This window comes from Oryctolagus cuniculus, chromosome 10 (genome assembly GCF_051225735.1).
Source record: "Oryctolagus cuniculus isolate XC-2025 breed Fujian yellow rabbit chromosome 10, ASM5122573v1, whole genome shotgun sequence".
Lineage (NCBI taxonomy): Eukaryota > Metazoa > Chordata > Mammalia > Lagomorpha > Leporidae > Oryctolagus > Oryctolagus cuniculus.
The window spans coordinates 83,492,364-83,513,041 of NC_142876.1; the positions used below are offsets into that span (position 1 = coordinate 83,492,364).

At 43.5% G+C, this 20,678-nt stretch overlaps 1 protein-coding gene across 2 annotated transcripts in view; it reads left to right on the plus strand.

Moving 5' to 3' along the window:
• Positions 1–20,678, plus strand: part of SUCLG2 (succinate-CoA ligase GDP-forming subunit beta) — a 295,805-nt gene that overhangs the window by 265,687 nt on the left and 9,440 nt on the right. For both annotated transcript variants that reach the window (XM_002713297.6, XM_089305440.1), the window contains one exon: positions 10,293–10,413. In XM_002713297.6, coding sequence (XP_002713343.1) covers positions 10,293–10,413 — 121 coding nt within the window. The remainder of the gene's footprint in view (positions 1–10,292; positions 10,414–20,678) is intronic.

Below are 20,678 nucleotides of genomic sequence, written 5' to 3' on the forward strand. Positions count from 1 at the left end.
TATAAAAGTTCTCTGAGTCTTATTTTCCAGGCAAGGTTGCAGTAAGTAACTCCTAGCACCTAGGACAGTCCACACAATAAATATTAAACTTCGCTATGATTTTACTTCTTCTAATGAGACTACAGGATAAAAGGAAGGAGACTTTAGGAAGTAAAGATCAAAGACAGGCACATTTTCCTAGGTTCACCCTGACTCTTCTCAGAGGTCAAGCTAAATGGCAACTTCATGCTCCTTCAAAATGCTATTCCAAGAGAATTTATCCCTCAGGTGTCATTTCCAAGCTGTCTGTTGGGATGAAATGGTTGGGTTTACCTCGATTGATAGGCTTAAAATGCCCAAATGTTGTTTGCTATTGAGGATAATGTTTAAGGCACTTCATTTTGATTCATGGTTTTCAGTTTACATTGTGGACCCACTCAAAGTCTTGGTTTTTTTCCATCGCAGAAACTAAAAAGGACAACCTGGAGGGGTATTTTGTTTAAGAAATCCTGTTTGCAGGTGGCATCTGTTACTATTCTGGGGGTGCATCAGTTGTAACACTAGTATAATAGCACTTGAATTCGTCCACAGGGAAATACATTCAACCCTCTGCATCCATGAATTCAGCCAACCTTGGAACAAAATATATGTAGGAAAAAATGTCTGTCTTCACATGTACGGATGTTTTATTATTTCCTAAGCAGTAAGAACTATTGGCATGGCATTTATATTGTCATAAATATTATATGCAATCTACAAAGGATTTAAAATATACAGAAAATTATACATATTTTATATGCAAATACTGCACCATTTTATTTTAAGTTTGTAGTGAACATTCTGGAACTACAATGAATGAAATAGCTAAGGCAACTAACTTAGTGAAGAGAAGGGATATATTCTGGCTCATGGTTCTGGAGGTTCAAGTCCCAGATCAGCTCCCCCATTCCCTTGGCCTCTGTGAGGAGGGCAGATAGCGATATTGAAATACACATGGACAGAGAATCACTTGGTGAGCCAGGAAGCAGAGGCAGCCTTTTATGCCAAATCTCCCACAAGACCTGCTTTTTAAAGATATGCCCTGTGTGGCATAGGGGCTGCACAGCAGGCCCTACCCTCTTACAGGTTCCACCACCTCCCAATAGCACCACAGTGAAGACCAGGCCTTTAATACAAGGGCCTCTGGGTAACAGTCAGCACCCAAGAATAGCTTTAAGGAACTTGAGTACCCCCAGTTATTGGTACCCATAGTGGGAACCGGTCCCCTTCTGAATGCAAAAGCATGACTATAAGGGCAACTTCAAGAATAAACCAGAGGTGGAAAAGCAAGCCCAAGCAGCTCGTCCAGATTTCGGAAATCAGAAAATATGGTTCCAATTGAACTGATATGTTGGCTTATTTGTAAGATTACAATAAAGCCTGAGATTGAATTCCTCACCTGAATCACTTCCTTATTGACTGAATCCACTAGACTCCCCTCTAATTTAGCAGAGTATTTTTATTAAAGCCAGGAATACAAACATCAATTATCCAAGCTGCATCTAATTTCCTTCACCATTTATTTTCCTTCATCGGCTGCCAATGGATTATAAGACATGATTAGAATTCAGCAGGAAAATAAAAACAACAACAAAGAGGAAAGCTGTTCCAGGAAAACAGATGCTTAAACAAGAGCAGCAGCATCCAGAATTAAAATAACTTGTGATTTAAAAAGAAAAATCCTTATCTTGACTAACGTTTTGCATGATTTGTATCAGCCTAATGGCCACTGCAGTGGGAATAAATTAGCATGCCGAATTAGAGTACACAAAGACAAAACCTAGAGTTGCCTTACTTCTGTGCATCATAATGTATATTCTGTGGTACACTCATGTTTTCTTTATCTTTTTGTTAAAGATTTATTTCATTTATTTGAAAGGCAGAGTTAGAGAGACAGAAGAGAGATCTTCCATCTACTGGTTCACTCCATAAAAGGCCACAATGGCCAGGGCTGAGCCAGGCCAAAGCCAGGAACCTGAAACTCCATCCTGGTCTCCAGCATGGGTACAAGGGCCCAAGTAACCAGACCATCTTCCGCTGCTTTCCCATGTGCATTAGTAGGCAACTGAATTGGAAGTGGAGCAGCTAGTACTCTAACTGGCACCTGTATGGGATGGCAGTATCACAGGCAGTGGTTTTACCCGCTAATGCCACAATGGTGGCCCCTGTTGCATTATTTTCTTTCTTGCTGTCTTTGACAATCCTAAGGAACCCAGCCTGAAGTGGTGGCCAGTTCCATAAATGTGTCTACCCCAACTTTAATAACATTCATTTAAAACAAAACCTGTACCTTTGACTAGTTCACAACCTTAATGCCTTTGCTTTATTCTTTCCCTCTCTGACACTGGTTGAAAGTGAGCAAATTAAAGACTTCTAAAACAAGCCACTCATTTTTCAGTGCTTGTTGCAAATAGTTAAGTACTTTTCTGCATTGAAAACCTGAATAGGATTGGCATCATGACACAGTGGGCTAAGCCTCCACATGTGACGCCAGCATCCCAAGTGCTTGGGCCCCTGCACCCACGTGGGAGACCTGGATGAAACTCCTGGCTGCTGGCTTCAGCCTGGCCCAGCCCTGGCCATTGTGGCAGTTTGGGGAGTGAGCCTGCGGATGGAAAATCTCTGTTTCCCCCATCCCCCTCTGTAATGTTGCCTTTCAGATAAATAAATAAATGAATGAATAATTTTCTAGAAGAATAAATAGCATTACAAAGACAAAATCTGAAGTGTGCAGTCAAAGAAACATCAAATAGTAGAAGGAAGGAGAGGCAGTGGTGCCCTTGCAGTGAATTTGAGGGGAACTGGACCAACTTGTGTCATGGCAGGGCTCATCGTACTGTGACCCACCTCTTCTTTTTGTAACTAGTTTTAACGGAACACAGCTGTGCTCTGCAATTTACATTTTGTTAAGACTGCTCTGGTGCTGCAGTGACTGGGTTAAGTGGTTATGTCAGAGACTGACCCATGCAGCCTAATGTACTGAGTAGCCCTGAATAGAATAGTTGGAGAGCCCCTAGTGAATGTTGGCATCACCCCAAAAAGTACCCAGCTGTCCCTGACAGCTGTGTGATTGTCATCACCTGTGACTTCTGTTCCTAATAACTAGGAGTGCTTAAACTCTGAGTCTCAGTTTATCCGTAACATAGAGGTAGTAAATCCATCTTACATGTTTAAAGAAAATGCATTGTGGATGCTGTGTGAATGTTAGTTTCCTTCCTGGCCTGAGTTCTCTTTGGGTGTCTTGAAACTAAAGGCTTCTGAAGGTTCTTCTTATGGCCCTTTCTCTAGGCTGTGTGGTGTGGCCCCTGCTGGAATGGCCTGTCTCCTTCCCCTGCTTCCCACTTCCCAAGCCCAAGATTCCTTGTATTCCAGATTCACAAAGCCCTTGCCTGTCCTTCCACCTGCACCCTCAGTATTCCCTTGTCTTGACTTTCTCCACTTCTCTTCATCTTCCTGGCCTCTCCTCTCCTTGTTTGTCTTTCAGACATTTGCTTAAATGTCTGCATACAGGAGGGCCTCTCCGACCACCCCATCTAATATGGAGTCTGTTGTGTGATTTTAGTAGTACCCAGAGCTACCCTCTCCTTCATAACTCTTGCCATAGTTTGCAGATTTCTATATAGATATGTAACCTTTTGGTTAATTTTACTATCTTTCGTGGTGACCATACTCAGAGGTTAAAAGAGTACCTAGCAGAGAGTAAGGCCTCAAAAGATCATTCAATAAATACTCCAGTTTTTATTGAGCACTCTGGCAATATTGACATTTCTTTAAAGAGAGTCAAGATGATATTAAAGAAAACTGAGTTGTCAAGACTGACAACATACTATCTGCATAATTTAGCAAAAGCTTCTTTTTTAAAAAAAATTCTCTTCTCTGTATATCAGCTTTCTCATGTTCAAAGTGGGATAGGTAATATCTTTCCTGTTTGTTTATGGTAAAATTGGCCATTAGAATGAGAAGATACTAAGCACAGCACATTTTATAGGACCTTTGTGGCTTTGTTAGCCCTGCAGGGCATTTGTCAGCAGATAATCTGTAGCCCTAATGATTTTCCCAGATCTTTAGTAATCTATTTCCTTGTCTATAAAGCAGGGATGGTATTTATACCCTCTGCATAGATTACTCATGTGTTAATATATGTAAAATAATTAGCAAATCGTGAAACACTACCTAAATTGTTAGGAAAGATAGCCGTTGTTGTATTTGTAAGTATTTATTATTAATATGTTGATTGCCCAGAAAGGTGTGCAGTGAAATTAAAATTTTATAGTCACAAGGAATTCACGTTCCCATGTAACCCCTTCTCCTCTATGCATGTGCTTTTGTTAGCACTTGATGGTGTCTCCCTTGAGGTCATAGCCCATAGGAGCAGTGTAGTTGTGGGATTTATCACGTTATCCCTCAAAATATCGTGTGCATGAATTCATCTGTCTGGGGGGGGGGGTCTCTACATCACATACTCAAAAGGATCTGTCTTCCAACGAGAGGGATTTAGTATTGATTTTTGGTATTTTCTGTGCTTCCATTTGGGACTAGGAGGAGCTTGACAAATAGCAAAGTCTTTAGGTTTTCTGCTTTGGACATGCATTTTTTTTTTTTTTTTTTTTTACAGGCAGAGTGGACGGTGAGAGAGAGAGACAGAGAGAAAGGTCTTCCTTTGCCGTTGGTTCACCCTCCAATGGCCGGCGCGCTGCGGCCGGCGCACCGCGCTGATCCGATGGCAGGAGCCAGGAGCCAGGTGCTTTTCCTGGTCTCCCATGGGGTGCAGGGCCCAAGCACCTGGGCCATCCTTCACTGCACTCCCTGGCCACAGCAGAGAGCTGGCCTGGAAGAGGGGCAACCGGGACTAGAACCCGGTGTGCCGGCGCCACTAGGCGGAGGATTAGCCTAGTGAGCCGCAGCGCCGGCCTCATGCTTTACTTTTAATTGTGGACTAAAATCTGCAGCCAGAGTGTGTTTTTGCAAAAACAAACACACATTCGAAAAACCTACGTTTGGATTGCCCAGGCACCGGCATAGCTGCCAGCCACTGCCACATGCTCTCTTTGGGAACAACTGGCTGGGATCTAGGGAACCAAGCCCTGTAGCTAGCACCAGAACTGCCTTGTTAGATGATCTTTGCTTTTGTGAAACAGTAAATAGCAAGCGACCTACTTGATTCTCACCTAGGAATTTGAAAAAGCCTCTATTCCTAAAGGCACTTAGGATCTTCTGGTAAAGTCGCTAGGTGCTTAAATAGACCTGGCATTGAGTTGTTGGTATTATCATAGAATAGCTGTTAGCGGTAAAATGAATGAACACACGAGCACACACTGGAAATTTGACATGCTTTGTACATGCTGATTCATAATTACGATGTCACAAGACTCACTTTTTTACTTCATTCACGGTTTGAGGTTGCAGAATATGGTAGTGAATTGCAGAAACTGGCCTGAAGTGAAACCTTAAATCCCATTCCCATTGAAGTGTGAGTGGGAAAGGAAGAATGGCATAGTCTGTGTTTCAGTGGAGTCTTCCCACCACCCTTGTTGGTGGTTTTCATCTTAGTGTGCCATGGTGTTTTCCTACACAGTCTCATTTCCCTGAGCCAATAAGCAGCCTATGAACTTGTAAGTCTCGTCGCTCTTCTTGTAGAAGCCGTAACTTGCTGCTGTTGCTCACTCTTTCTTTGTCTCTGTGTCCGCGTCTCTCTCACATGTCCCCTCACGCTCCCTCTCTCTCACTGCTGCACTCCTGCACGTTCTCAGACCCTCCCAGCGGTCCACCTGCCCTGGCTGCTCCCTGCCCTGGCACTCTCACACAGTCTACCGCACGCGTCTGTTGCTCTCCCACGGTCACACACTCTTTGCTCACTCTTTGATTCTCCTGCTGCTTTCCTCCCCTCTGCCTCCAGGGAAGCTGCCTTTACCACTTGGCTTTATCCACTATGCAGTTAGAAGGAATAAGCAAGAGGGGCCAGGTTCCCATCTCTGGCCTCCGGCACCTGCCGTTCTCTGCCTCACCTGTAGCATCTTGTAGTTCGCCAGCACGATAAGCTGGGTGACATCTCTGTCTTCATCCTGTCCTCTTTCTACTACTTGGGATTGTGGTCTTTTCTTCTCTGTGTCTCCTGGAGCATCACCTCGAAAAAGAATCTCTGTTGCCGCAGCAGTCTGAATCACTGCCCTTGCCCTGGTCTTGGCTCTGTGGGGCTCCTGTGGCCCCTGTATCATGCTTGTCTCAAAGCTAGTCTTGGGACTCCCTGACCACAGTGATGATGTGTCCTCCTCCGTATCCCAGGAACTCAACTCTGCCTGGTACAGTGACTATTCAAACAAATCCATCCATTTTTTATTTATTTGAAAGAGTTAGAGAGAGAGATAGACAGAGAGAGGTCCTCTATCTGCTGGTTCACCCCCCGATGGCTGACATGGCTGGAGCCGACCCAATCCAAAGCCAGGAGCCAGGAGGTTCTTCCAAGTCTCCCACATGGGTGCAGGGGCCCAAGGATTTGGGCCATCTTCTATGGCTTCCCCAGGCCATAAGCAGAGAGCTGGCTCGGAAGTGGAGCAGCCAGGACTAGAACCGGTGCCCATATAGGATGCCATTGCTGCAGGCTGGGGCTTCAACCCAGTGTGCCACAGCACTGGCCCCAAATCCATCCATTTTTCAACCTACTGTTTACTAAATAATTACATGTTTTGTGGATTATGCTAGATAAAAAGATAGGAAAAGCACAGGTCGTTTATTTAGAGAAACACAGAGAAGATCCACTCAAGGGAGATGTATCTTGGGGGTGTAGGGTTGAGGAGATGAGAGGTAAATCAACCACACTGCAGTGATCCATTTCTCTTATAAAGGGGGGGGGGTGCTTTTCCTTGAATTTAGCACTAGCTGAAGTGGTTGGCTTGCTTTTAGGTTACAAATAGTTGTATTGAGAGTATTCTTTAATTAAACTTTTATTTAATTATTTCTCTACTGAAAGAGAGAAAGAGATTTTCCATTCACTGGCTTACTCTAACCACCCTCAACAGAGGATGCTGTGCCAAACCAATGTCAACAGCCCAGAACTGAGTCTGAGTTTTCACATGTGGGAGTCAGGGACCAAGTACTTGAACCATCACCTGCTCCAGTCCAGGGTGCACACTAGCAGGAAGCTGGATTTGGGAGCAGAGCCAGGACTAAAATCCAGGCTCCCAGTATGGGTTGTGGGTGTCCCAAGTAGCAGCTTAGCCACTGTGCCAAACTCCTGCCCCACAAATTGTCTCTTTTTTAATGTTAGAAGGTAATTAAACTCAGATACTGATGTTTGAGAGGCTTATGGTAGCTGAGACCAATTGAGGAAACATCACAGTCACCATCATATCTGACACTTATTCCAAAATATCTACCCACCAAGTAAGCTTGAATCACACCTTAGGGCCTTCTCCCTGCTTCTTGCCACCCTCCTGCTATCTTTGTAGATGAATTCCCTTGAGTTTTTCATGCAGACTGTAACTAATCTGTAGAATGATTGTGTAGTTTGGAATGGGTTAAATGGACCAGTCACTCTAACTTGGTCAAACAGGAGCTTCCCTGAGCCACTGACATTTGAACTCATCCTGGTAGAATACACAGATTGGAACGTGGCAGTGTATGCAGATACCAGTGGGTACTTTGCAAAGCCTACTTCTTGACAAACCTGAGTGAGACCCGACAGTTCCTGACATTCTCTCTTGGACCTTGTAGAGTCATTACTGCTCTCGAGTGATCCTCCTTCCGTTGTTCTGGCAAGTTCCTCTCCAAACCACAGTTACTTGGAAACTACTGCTGCGCCAAGCCTCAGTGCTAATAGCATTTAATAGCTGTCATTAGAAAGCAAGGCTCTGCTTACCAGTTGGCCTGCTGTGAATGGTAATGGGAGATTTTTTTTCTTGGGTGTAACCCCAATCTCTAATTGGTTTGAAAAATAGTGCTCATTTATTTTATTCTTAAGACATTAGCTTTTTATCGAACTTCAATAAGTTTTTGTTCCCATTATATTTGAATTTAGCATAGCTGCAATCTACTGAAAAACATTTTCTAACTTGCTGTCTAGGTAACCTGCCCACTTTCATCATTGCTTCCCAAATAAATGTGTGTATAAATATCCACTAAGTACATTTACAGCCATGTGCTCAACTCTTCCTGTGTATTATCTCATTTAGTTCTTCCAGCCTTTCAGGAGGCTGATGAACTAATATTAACCGTCTTTCCACGGGTGAGGAAGCCGTGTTCAAGAGAGGTTAGGTAATTTGCCCAGTGTCCCAGCTCTAGCAAAGGGCATGAAGGGACAAATCTGGAGAGCTGATGATGAGCTGCACCCCTGCAACATTTCAGCTGTCAGATTTTGGGACACATCAGCTGAGTGCTCCCAATGGCTTTATCAGCTACAAGGGCCAACCCTCAGTGTGCTCAGTGCATAGAGTTCTGGGCTGACTCATAATAAACAATGAGGATTCGTAATGGCAGTTTGGAAACAGTTAAGTGCTGTACCAATGGGAGGCACTCTTTGTTCTTATGTTATTGTAGTTCATTTACCATTGAAGCAACAGGATTTAAAAATGACAGGCAGCACCTGTATATATGCTTTGCAATTAGTGTGGCACAATTTGATTGTGACTCCATTGTTGGAATTTTGATGCCTCCAGCTTGATGAATAATTGTTTTTTTGTGGGTGTTTTCAATTAATCTAAATAATGAATTCTCTTCATTATCTTATTCTTCATGTTAATTATACAGGATTTTCTTATGCTATTTATCAAGTCAGGGCAACTACAGTTTTTTTTTTTTTTCTCACATGCCTTTGAATATGGAGTATGTACAAAAGGTTAGCATGATGGGATACAATTTACATTTCTGAAAAACTCCAGTCACTGTTTTGATTTTCCTTACATCATTACTGTAGATATTAGATTGTATCGCTTTGTTTTGGAGAATGTTTCTTTTTTCATTCAAAAAGGTTATTACCAAGGACAATTAAATTATCTTTGATTTTTGAGACTATTCTTCAATACTTCTCTGTCAAATAAGTATTCTGGAAGCATGGGAAAGTTTGAATCTGTGGTATTAATATAAAACAATAAATAGTTAAGTTCCTAGTTTTGAATTATTGCATGAAGCACCATGACAGATAAAAATTTAAGTATCAAACTGTGGAGAGAAAAGATACACATAAGCACATGAAATTTTCAATGACACTACTCATAAAAAGAACAGTTCTAGACAACAGTATATTTTTAAAAAGAAGAAGAAAGATGGTATACCATAGGGAAAGACTTTTGGCAGAGCATTAGAGACACTGCTTGGGATGCTTTGCTTTCCATTCCAGCTTCCTGCTAATGCACGCTATGGTAGGCAGTGGGTGATGGCTTACATAGTTGAGTCTCTCACAGCCCTGTGAGGTACCTCATTGAGCTCTGGGCCCCTGGCTTCAGCCTGGCCAGTCTGGACTGTTGCAGGCAGTTGAGGAGTGAACCAATAAGTAGTAAATCTCTCTCTCTCTCTCTCTCTCTGTCTCTGTCTCTGTCTCTGTCTCTGTCTCTCTCTCTGTAGGATTATTGGTGGGTGGGTGGCTATGTTAGAGAGTGTTATGTGTGTCTTTTTCTTTCTTTCTCATTCCTTCTTCCTCATTCTGCCTTTCAAATAAAGTAAATAAATGGCTTTTTCAAAAGAGAAGATAGTACATAATACATAGTGATTGAATTTATTTTGAGTACTGAGGGATAATGGATAGGATTATATGAGTTAGTATAGTATTGCTGCTGGCATTGTGGCCTGGAGGTTAAGCCATAGCCTACCATGCTGGCATCCCACAGAGGCATTGATTTCCACTGCTCCAATTCTGATCCACCACCCTGCTAATATACCTGGGAAAGTAGCAGGAGATAGCCCAAGTCTTTGGGCCCCTGCACCTGTGTGGGAGGTCCAGATAGAATTCTAGGCTCGTGGCTTTTTCCTGGCTGAGCCCCAGTGTTTGCTGCCATTTGGGGAGTCAACCAGCAACTAAGATCAATTAATATATCTCTCTGTCTCACACATCCCCTCCAACTCTGCCTTTCAAATAACTAAATAATGCTGTGCATTATCAATTCATTCCTAACTATTAACTTTCTTGACATATTCTGGGCTTTTTCTTATATTGTATTTTGTGTAGTAAATGACAGAAGGTGAGGTGTCCTATCTTACTTGCCTCTATTGTTTAGCCACTTACCTTTCAGGCTGTTGACCGACTTTCAGCAATTTGATGGGCAACTTTCTGTTTTTTGTTTCAGGTTGAAGCCATCCTTGTCAATATTTTTGGTGGTATTGTCAACTGTGCCATCATTGCCAATGGGATCACCAAAGCCTGTAGGGAGTTGGAGCTCAAGGTGCCCCTGGTGGTCCGCCTGGAAGGTGAGTCGTGGTAGATTCTCACTGTGCCAGTGCCCCTTCTTCAGGGTCAGCTGAGCAGTGAGTTCTGGGCTCAGCACCTCCCTGAGACAGTGTAAAGAGACATGGCGTTAAGTTAGGTGGAATGAAGGCACTATCAGGAGACTTTCCTCAGCCTCCAGCAGGCTGACGGGCATTAGCACTCCAAGAACGGGAGATGTTCTGATTCCCTTCATTGTCCTAGCTTATTCCAGTGCAAGCCTTTCTGTTGTGAATCATTTCACAAGTTCAGTGTTCTGAGAAAACCCTTCTGAGAAATGCTGCTCCAAGAATTATGTATCACATGGGAGCAAAAGCTTTCAAACTTCTTGGTCTCAGGACCCCTGGAATTTGAGGATATTGAAGACCCCTAAGAGCTTGTTTATTTGGGGTTATAGCAGTCAATAATAATGAAAACAACTAATAAATCAATTTAATGACAGAAATTACTTGGAATTAAAAAATTTTCTAAAAATAAAATCTGTGCTTTTATATTTTATATCTCTATAATAAGTATTTTCTATAAATATGTACAGTAACACCCCTTTATCCATGGGGTGCAAATCCCAGTGAGTACATGAAAGTGCAGATAATATCAAACCCTCTATCATCCCTACTACGTTTTTCCTTATATATACCTATGATGGAATTTAATTTGCAAATTAGGCACAGTAAGAGACTAACCATAGTACACAATAATAAAATGGAATAACCGTCACAATATACTGTAATGAAAATTCTGTGAATGTGTTGTCTTTCTCTCTCAAAATATTTTATTATGCTGCATTCACCCTTTTTGTTATGTGAGATGAGATGGTGTCTACCTTTTGAGGTGAATGGCATTGTGATATAGTGTTAGTCTGCTATGTAAGGGCACCTTGAACCTAAGCATTGGAATACCCCAACATTTCATCCAGTGTTCCAGACAGCTACTAAACCACCAACTGGTGGCGTACACAGCATAGACACACACTGGACAAAGGCATGATTCACATCCCAGGAGGGAAGATGTGAGATTTCACCCTGTTCTTCAGAACCCAGCATGATTCAAAACATATGCATTGTTTATTTCTAGAATGTTCTAGTTAATGTTTTCACTGTGGTAACAAGACTACAGAAAGCAGAACCACAGATAAGGTGGGACTGCTATATTGTATTTTTCACAAAAATCATAGATTTTAAAATTTTAGTAAGAATATTAGTATTGTTTTAGGCTTCTGCACGTCTAGTCTGATATCTGATTCTTCATTAAATCTGTTGCAATATATTGTTTTGATTTAACAATATAAAGCAAACGTGCTCAGAATGGTATATATTTGGAAAAATGAAGAGTTTTTAAATAATCGTTTCATTTGATTTGTGAATTTTCTCCTTTGGTACTATACTAAAAGTTTATAGGGAATGGTTTCATTATTAAGATTAGTTTTATTATGGAATAAATTCCATCAGAGTGTGTCTTGCACACTAAATGGGTTTTATCCATGCATGACTGATAACATCCTGTGTTGATCGTTTGAAAAAAATGTATTGTTTACATCTTCTAAATACAGACATACCTCAACATACAATACCAAAAATTCGCATTTGTTAGTATACCACCATGCTCAATGGAAAAGCTTTTAAGTATTAGGAAGCTGTCACGTTCACAGTGACAGGTACAAGGTTTTGAGAATTTGAATTGTCACTTTAACTTACAAATTTTACCATCAGCTGCAGCATGGTCAGTTGCTTCCTTTAAAGTGACAGTCTCACCTTGCTCATTTTTGAGACAATATCTTCCAAACAATCACATCTGAACGACTCCAGAAGGTTGATCATTCTTCCAAGTAAAGTTGACGTTCCAAGGAAAAGTGAGTAGCAGAGCTCCATCCTCAGACAGGTGCGGAGTGCGTCTCCCGAGAACAAGCACCATGGTTCAGGATGTAGCAGACAGCTTTCTGTTTGCCCTGCTTCCTCCCAAACAGCACTGAAAAGACATGCGCTTGAGGTCTGAGATCCAACAAAACTAATAGTGTTTTAGTGTCGATCAGGAGTATTCTTACGGAAGGTGGCTGGTATTTACTGCAGTGTGTCCGGTGTTGAAAAGAACAATGATTGCTGCTCCATTCTGGTGCTGCTGCCTTGTTTCCAATGGTAATGCGCCAGGAGTATTACCCACCATTACGTTGACCCCAGTGGTGCGAATGCTGGTGCTGTCTTACTATGACTCTTATTGTTTCTACTAGTGTGATCATAGGTTTCACCCTAAGGACCCCTGCCTCAGGTTCTGTGGTCCCCAGAGAACCGCAGTGGTAGAGAAGCAAATGCAGACGTGAGACGCACCTAGAAGTCCTGTCCCGACCATCTGCAAATTCAGATGACGTAGTCCAGCAGCCCCGTCATGCCTTTTTCCTCAGCATCTTTCTGCGGTAACCTGGTCTCCCCAGGCCATCTTGAGGGAGCTCCTGACTTACAGCACGGCTCGGCAGACTTTTACCGTTCACGGCTACTGCTGTCCTCCCGTGGACACTTTCTTCCCATGTGTTCAGTCTAGATGCCAGAGAGGCAGTAGCCCACTTTTTTCTCTGCTTGGCTCTTTGTAGCTCTTCTCTCACCCTCCTGTTCTATTCTCTCTCTTCCCTTAGACTTAGATCTGCACAGTACAGACTTGATCACAAAGGAAAGAGGAAAATGGTAGAATCTCCTGTTGGCAGTGTTTCATAGAGACACTCAAGCGTATCAGTGAATTAAACCTATTGAAAATGTAGACATCATTGACCTCAGGAAAAATACTTTGTTCAAAGCAACAAAATTTCCAAAACCACCAGGAAAAAAAAAAAAAAGTGACCAGGGTGTTAATGAGTATAAAATGTTGGTGTCAAACTGTTTTCAGGGTCAAAGTGACCCCAGTGGTTGTAAAAGCAGCTCTCTCCGTGTCCTGAAGGGGAGTGGGTCTTGGTAAGCAAATCACACTAGTGTGTGTCACCCGGGTAAGCAAGTCACACTAGCATGTGTCACCCGGGCTGCCTGGAAGTGAGGGTGCCTGTGCTGGGCTCCTTCTTGCTCATGGTCCTCCGTGTGCCTGCAGCATCCCTAGAAACCCATCATTAGCACTAGTTTGTATAGTCCTAGAAAAGAAAGTTACGCCACTTTTGATTTTTCCCAGAAGATGAAAGGAGCACATCTTTTATTTTCGCACCATGCTTAGTGTTCCAGCGGTATTAAATGATCTTCATAGTGCCTGGATGTAATACACATGCCGAAATAGGCAAAAGACTACTTCCAGCATTAGCTCCCTTCCTGATGTCTGCTGATGGTATCAGAGGTCTATCTGAGATACTGACAAGAACCTTTGAAACTTCTCAGTTTTTTTAAGACAATAGTATTTGCATCCTTTAAGTAAATGCACTTCTAAGGTATATGCCGGATGATTTTTAATTAGTTAACTAATGTCTTGATAAATGCCATGTGCAGGCCATTAAGCTTCAGGCTTTAAGGAAGATGAACAGAAATATAAAAATGTGAGAAATGATCTCATTTACTAGAGACCTGAAACAAAAAAGATGATATGATACAAGACGATATGCTTGTATAAAGAATGCTAACAGCTGTCCACCCAAGTGTGACCTGGTTTTATCTTAGTAGCAGTGGCCATTGGAGGATTGCAGACAGCCACCCTCCTGGTTTGCTGAATCTGAAAACATTGATGACCTTGTAATGTCGACGGTGTCTTGGGGAATTAGATGTGATGACTCAAGATGAGCTCGTGTCTCTTGGGGAATTAAATCTGATGACTCAAGATGCACTCAAAGAGAACACTGTCTCCCAAATTTAGAAAAACTGAACATACCCCTGGTGACGTTTGCCAGGACGCTTCCTGCCTTATAATAAGTACCTGGGATCTTTGTCAAAGGGAAAGAAGCAGGAGAGCTTTTGACATTTCTAGAGTTCTAGCTGGTGATAGTGTGTCTTCCTTTTATAGGAACTGGTGTCTTGTGTGAAAGACGTCCATAGATGGATTCAGGTTCTCACACCCAGCATGGCAGGGCCAAGTGTACTAACTTCCATATATGTGATTTCTGGGAAATCAGTAGTTTGACACCAAGACAAGAAGTCCTGAGCTTGTATTGGTTCTGCATACTTAACAAGGGAAGGACGAAACATTCTGTTGTTACTGTATTCTTGATACAGAGATGACAAAATGCAGGAATTAAAGAAGGTATTATTCATAAAGGTCCTATAATAGGAACTAAGTGCAACAGAACCAATTCTGTTTACCCTAAGGTATTCAGATTCCTATAAATTGTGTGTCCCTCAATACTCTTGTAGCCTAACCTGATTTCCTTCTCTTACTCCCTTTTTCAAGTAATATTGACTACTATAATGATAGTAGATTTGCAGATGGATGTTAGGAAAGACATTATAAATGGAGAATCTCCAAATTGAGGTTGAAAGTATAGTGAAGGATTTGAATCATTGGAAAAAGTTAGTAGAGGATCAGAGTGATCTTCTGTACCTGGGAGTTGGTGCTGAGGTCCTCACAGTGGTCAGCTTTACAGCCAGGACCTGGGTAAACCAGAAGGCTGTCCTGGACAGAGCCATGGCTTTGCAGTGATGCATGTGTGGTATGACTGAAAGAAAAGAGGTGAAATCTAAAACCCAGGCATACTTGCTACATAGAGGTAAAAGTGGAGTGGAGCCAAGAGCAGAGAGAGAACAGATGAGAGAAGGGGGACCTAGGGTTTTAAATCTCTTAAGGACCAAGGTTGTGACGGTGGGATTAATGGTCCTGCAAAAGTTAGAGACTAGACAGACAGTGTGGGAGAGTATTGTTGTTGGGTATGATCATCGCAAACTTTTGGTGGAGCTGTGGTATCCAAAAGAATGTAGAGATGTAGATATGGTAGAGATGTAGAACATGGAACAATGCAAGGATAGGTGTGATAGACACATGGATCGTGCCCCTATTTTGAAGGCCCTCAGTCGGCCATGGCTGCATTGGTAATAGCTCAGTTGAAATGAGAAACCCAAGCAGGTGTTAGTAGTTAAGACACCACTTGAGACACCTGCATCCCATATTTGAATGTCTGGTTTCCAGGCCCCAGCTTTGCTTCTGATTCCAGCTGCCTACAAATGCACAGCCTGGGAGGCACTGTGTGATGGTTCAAGCACTTGGGTCCCTGCCACCCACATTGGAGGCCCGGATTGAGTTCTGGGATCCTGGTGTCAGCCTGGCTCAGTTCTGGTTCTTTGAGGGCATATGGAGAATGAACCCGCACATGAGAGATCTCTTCTTGTCTCTCTGCCTTTCAAATAAATCAAAATAAAATAAATAAAAAATTTAAAAATAGTAAAATGAGAAACCAACCAAAAGTGAGACTATCCTTGTCCCAGAAAGTAGTTCTCAGTGCTGCTAGTGGGGAAAAATCTTGCTTAACTACGGAGACCTCTGTGAGATTTCTTTTATCCTCAATCTAAATTCTCTATTTGCCTTCTTCTGGCTCAGAACATAAATTCTCCTCCTCCCACAAATCACTCCAAATTTGTTTTAACCAACCTTGGAGTCTGCTTTGATTCTGTTTCTCTAAACAGAGCATTGTCTGAGGCCACAAAGAAAGACAAAATGGCACAAAGAGACAGGAGCGTTTTGTGCTTTTCCAGAGGGTGGTGTCTGGTTTACCTGACTCACCACACTCTTTCTTACTGCTGTACTCTCAGTATTCACACGATTGTTGGAATTGGTTGATGTTGCCAAAACCCACACCCCTGTGTCAAGATGGAGAGAGACATGAGAAAGGGTATCTGTCCATCATCCTAGCTTCTGAAAGCGAGCCTAGGGCTGCAGAGAAGCTAGATGTGGTTCAACAGTGTTGCCAGAGCCTGAATTACAGTAATAAATACATGCTACTAAGCATGTTTATGGGGTGTTTTCTAGGTTTCAGGCACTCTGCCACATGTCTATGCCGTCTGAGCAACGGTGAGGTTTTTTAGGATGGAGATAGCACACATCTCAACAGCCCAGTGGCGGCTTTCCTTGGCAGTGTCTGTGGCCTGTGAATGGAGAACGTGGGGCTTCCTGACTGCTGGATGACTACTGGGAAGAGCCAGGACGCTTGCCACAGTCGCCCCGATGTGCCGCCCACATTAGAAGCACTTTTGCCCATCAGAAACGTCCTGATGAGAGGTTTTAATCAGCCAATCAGGCTTGATTTAATGGGATTTTGTGGACAAATCTTTGTTCTCAGCTGTGTAGTAATTACAAGCTGTTCTACCAGTGGATAAGGAAAGGATTACTCTTCCCTTTGAAATGGGTAACTTTATAATTATATGTATTTACTCGCCTTATCAGAATAGACCGCACCAGCTGAGACGGGATTATTTTTGCTTAAAAGAATTCAGGGTGAATTGAACGACCAGCCACATATTAAGGGGAAATTTAGCCTTTGTAGACAAGTGTTTCTGGAATGAAGAAAAGAACAAATTGTTATATATTTGTTTATTTTATTGCTTTTTTTTTTAATTTGAAAGGCAATGGTACAGAGAGAGAAAGAGATCTTCCATCTGCTGGTTCGCTCCCCAAATGGGTGCAGGACCTGAGTGAGACCGGATGAGCCTCTAGCTCCCTGAGCAGAACCCTGAGGAGCAGATGAGCTGTCTGGACTTGTTCTGGGCAGTGTATCCTTAAAGGGCAGGGCAGAGGAAGTGACTGGGCTCTCCATGTTGTGGTCACCATTCAGACCCTAGGGTTCCAGAGGTCTGTCCATGCTCCCCGAGGTAGAGCCTGAGATCAGAGATAGGTGAGGCTTCCAGAGAGACTGGAGGTGAGAAGCTAATGCCTGCCCTCTGCATGGAAGGAAACTTCCTCCCCGTGCACATCACAGGCCGTGTTCTGCCCTCGGACTGGGTTGTCATTGGTTGGGGCTCACACTGTTCCAGGCAGGAGTGGTGCCTTCAAGAACAAACCTCTGAAATTATTGCCCTGCTCAGGAGCTGTGTGTGCAGCTGACTTAATAAGGAGGAGCTCCAGAGCCTGGGCAGGTCCCATGACAGGCACATCCCGAGGCCTGCCTCCTAACCTCAGAATAGCACTCTCTGCCCTCTGGGTGTCCTCTGCAGAACCAGTCAGTTCATTCCCTTATGCCTCAGTTTCCTCATGTGCTGCCAGAAAGTTCTAGGTGATGAGATACTGATTCAGGCATATTGCTACTGTAGAGGGGACATAAAGACAGATTCGGTCCACACCCCAGCTGTCCTTTGATATGCAAGGGGCATGAGTTTCAGGGTGCTGCACGGACACCAAAATTTGCGGAGCCTACTGTCCCTACATAAAACAGTACAGTATTTGCATACAGTCTGCACACAGCCTCTTGTGTACCCTAAGTGACCTCTAGATTACTTATAATAAATGCCTAATACAAAGTGAATGCCATGCAAATAGTTGTTAGATTCTGTGATTTAAAGAGTAATGACAAGAAAAGTCTGAGTGTGCTCAGTGCAGACACAGTGGACTTCTTCCTCCCAAATATGGGTTAAAACCAGGGTTAGACTGGTGCCGCAGCTCATTAGGCTTATCCTCCGCCTGCGGCACCAGCACCCTGGGTTCTAGTCCGATTCTGTCCCAGTTGTTCCTCTTCCAGTCCAGCTCTCTGCTGTGGCCCAGGAGTGCAGTGGAGGATGGCCCAAGTGCTTGGGCCCTGCACCTGAATGGGAGACCAGGAGGAAGCACCTGGCTCCTGGCTTCGGATGGCGCAGCGCGCCAGCCGTAGCGGCCATTTGGGGGATGAACCAATGGAAGGAAGACCTTTCTCTCTGCCTCTCTCTCACTGTCTAACTCTGCCTGTAAAAACAAACAAACAAACAAAAACACAGGGTTGCACAACCATCCAACAGAGAGGACTGTTTTACAGGTAATAGGTGTGTTGGGCTAATAGACTCTCCCAGAGAGTGCCACCTTGAGGCTTTCCTTGGACAGAGCTCCATAGGAGGACAGACTGCATGAGCATGATTTAGGGACAGGAAGGACAAACAACTTTGATCCTGTGTTACCCTCTGTTTATTGGCGGTGGTTGCCTGAAATTCTGTGCCAAGAAAGATGGTGAGGCTGCGTCTGAGGTCAGTGGACAGGAGCTCTGGAACCACTGCTGTCCTCTGGGAATGTGAGCAAGGAGAACGGGAGCACTTGAGCCACGCTTTGGCCAGTGTTGATTCAAAGAGATGACAGTGGGGTTTTCTTCCCTAGACATACAGCTGCCTGCCTTACCAGGAGCAGACAGTGAGACCTGCAAGCTGGGAGAGCCCCAAATGAGACAGCTTTTTGTCTTCTCCCAGCTCTTCATCCCCAGGGTTGGACGCAGGTGTGTGGGCTTTTCCTGTAGAGTCACATGCTATGCTTTGTGTCCCGCACTTGTGTATTATCAACACTGGGAGCTGAGACCGGCACGGCTATTCATTTTGCCAGTATAATGCAGAAGCCAGCATAGGCAGTACCTAAAGAAATGGGCGTGCTCAAAAAAACATGGGCTGTGTCTCCATCTATCCTGTTTTGTTTTTTAACCAAAGCAGTTGGTGGGACAGATCTGGCCCATGGGTCACAGTTTGCAGGTCCCTGGTGTAGAGAAACAGCCAGCAACAAAACCTGGAATTCTGGGAACTCCCCAAGTTATTTGTCTTCCTTAGTCCTTGGCTCTGAAATGTCTCATGAGAGTAAAGTAGGAGTTTGGAAAGCAACCTTAGGCTCTCAGAATCCAGTTTCTCTCAAGGAAAGTATTTGCAGTGGGGTCTACTCTGTCATTTCTGCTACCTAAGTGCAGAATCCCAAAGAGTGGTGCAGTAACATGACCTCTTACACAGCGATGAGATTCCAGGGTCAACACTGCAGACAGAAGTCTCACACTGTCAAAATGGCCTTTGAGAATTCCGTAAATCACAGTATAGACGGATTGAAAGACACAAGGGCCATTCAAAGAAGGGACAAAGAGAAGTCCACATGCACAGTGTTCAGATGTATAAAACATTCCTCCGTGAAAAGAACTCTCATCACTGGCAGGTGATGGGGATGTGTGCAGAGTGGGGACGTGCTGGTGCTTTCCAGAGTCTTCAATTCTAGTTGAATGTTAAGGCTCCCATAGCTTTGGTTTTCATTAATGCATGTTGCGTATTTGAAGGTTAATATAGTTGAAAACAATAGCATAAACGCACAATGTTGGACTTGGCCCGGAACCTTGCTTGCATGAGGTGCGTACGCTCCTGTCTTTGAACGGCTGTAGGGAGGAATCTGGCTGTGGGCTCCTGACACCAGAGTTGGTGACTCCAGCTGTGATCATGTTCACTCCTTCTGTGTCCCTGTTGTGTCACCATGGGAGAAGGAATCATGAGGAAGTTGGGTGTGAATATGCCAAAGCCCCACAGGATAACCATCAGTCATCTTTACTTTGTAGAAAATATGAGGGATATAGGCATTTAGATGAGAAACTCATCCAGGGGAATCTAAAGCCTCAAAACTGCAGTAACTTCCTCAAACCCTTCTGCTACTCAGGAAGAGAGCTGGGTTTAAAATCTCAGCTTTTTCATATATAAAATGGGAATTTAAAAATATGGCCGCTTCATGGGGTTGTAGTAAGGAGCAGGTGTGATTTTGAATCCCTTAGAACTGAGTGAATGTTATCTATGCTTATGGTCTTCTGAACTCTTTTATGATTATGTTTTGCTAAAACTTAGAAGCACATCAAACACAGCTAGCATTGATTGTTTTAATCACAAGCCTTCAGACTCCTCAGTGCATGGTCCTCGGGGCCTAGGCCCAGCAGACCTGGGATGGTGGCCTCAGATATAGGTGGTACAGGTCATAGGGGAGCGGTGCGACTGGGTGACAAGTGCCTCTTGACAACTCTGACATAGAGGAATTCCTCCAAGTAGAGAACAGATGGGAGCCAGGGGTTGGGGGTGATAGAGCTTCAGAACAGAGGAGCCAGTTTAAAAAAAAAAAAAGATAAACAAATGAGGAGATACAGTTGTCACTAACTCATCCACATGGGTGGCCTCGGTCGCCTGCCAGATTGGGTGCTAGGTAGACAAGAGATGCATCTCCAGGGCTGCTGACTTGGCAGCTTTGCCTTCTTAATTCTCAACAGATGACTCCACTGCTAACAGTGTAATAACAAAACAGAAGAGATGTGATAAGTGATCTGAATTTACCATGTCACCGAGAAAATGGGCCTCCTCCATCTGATTGGAAGAAACGAGAGCAAGGGCACAGGGACAGTGACCATTTT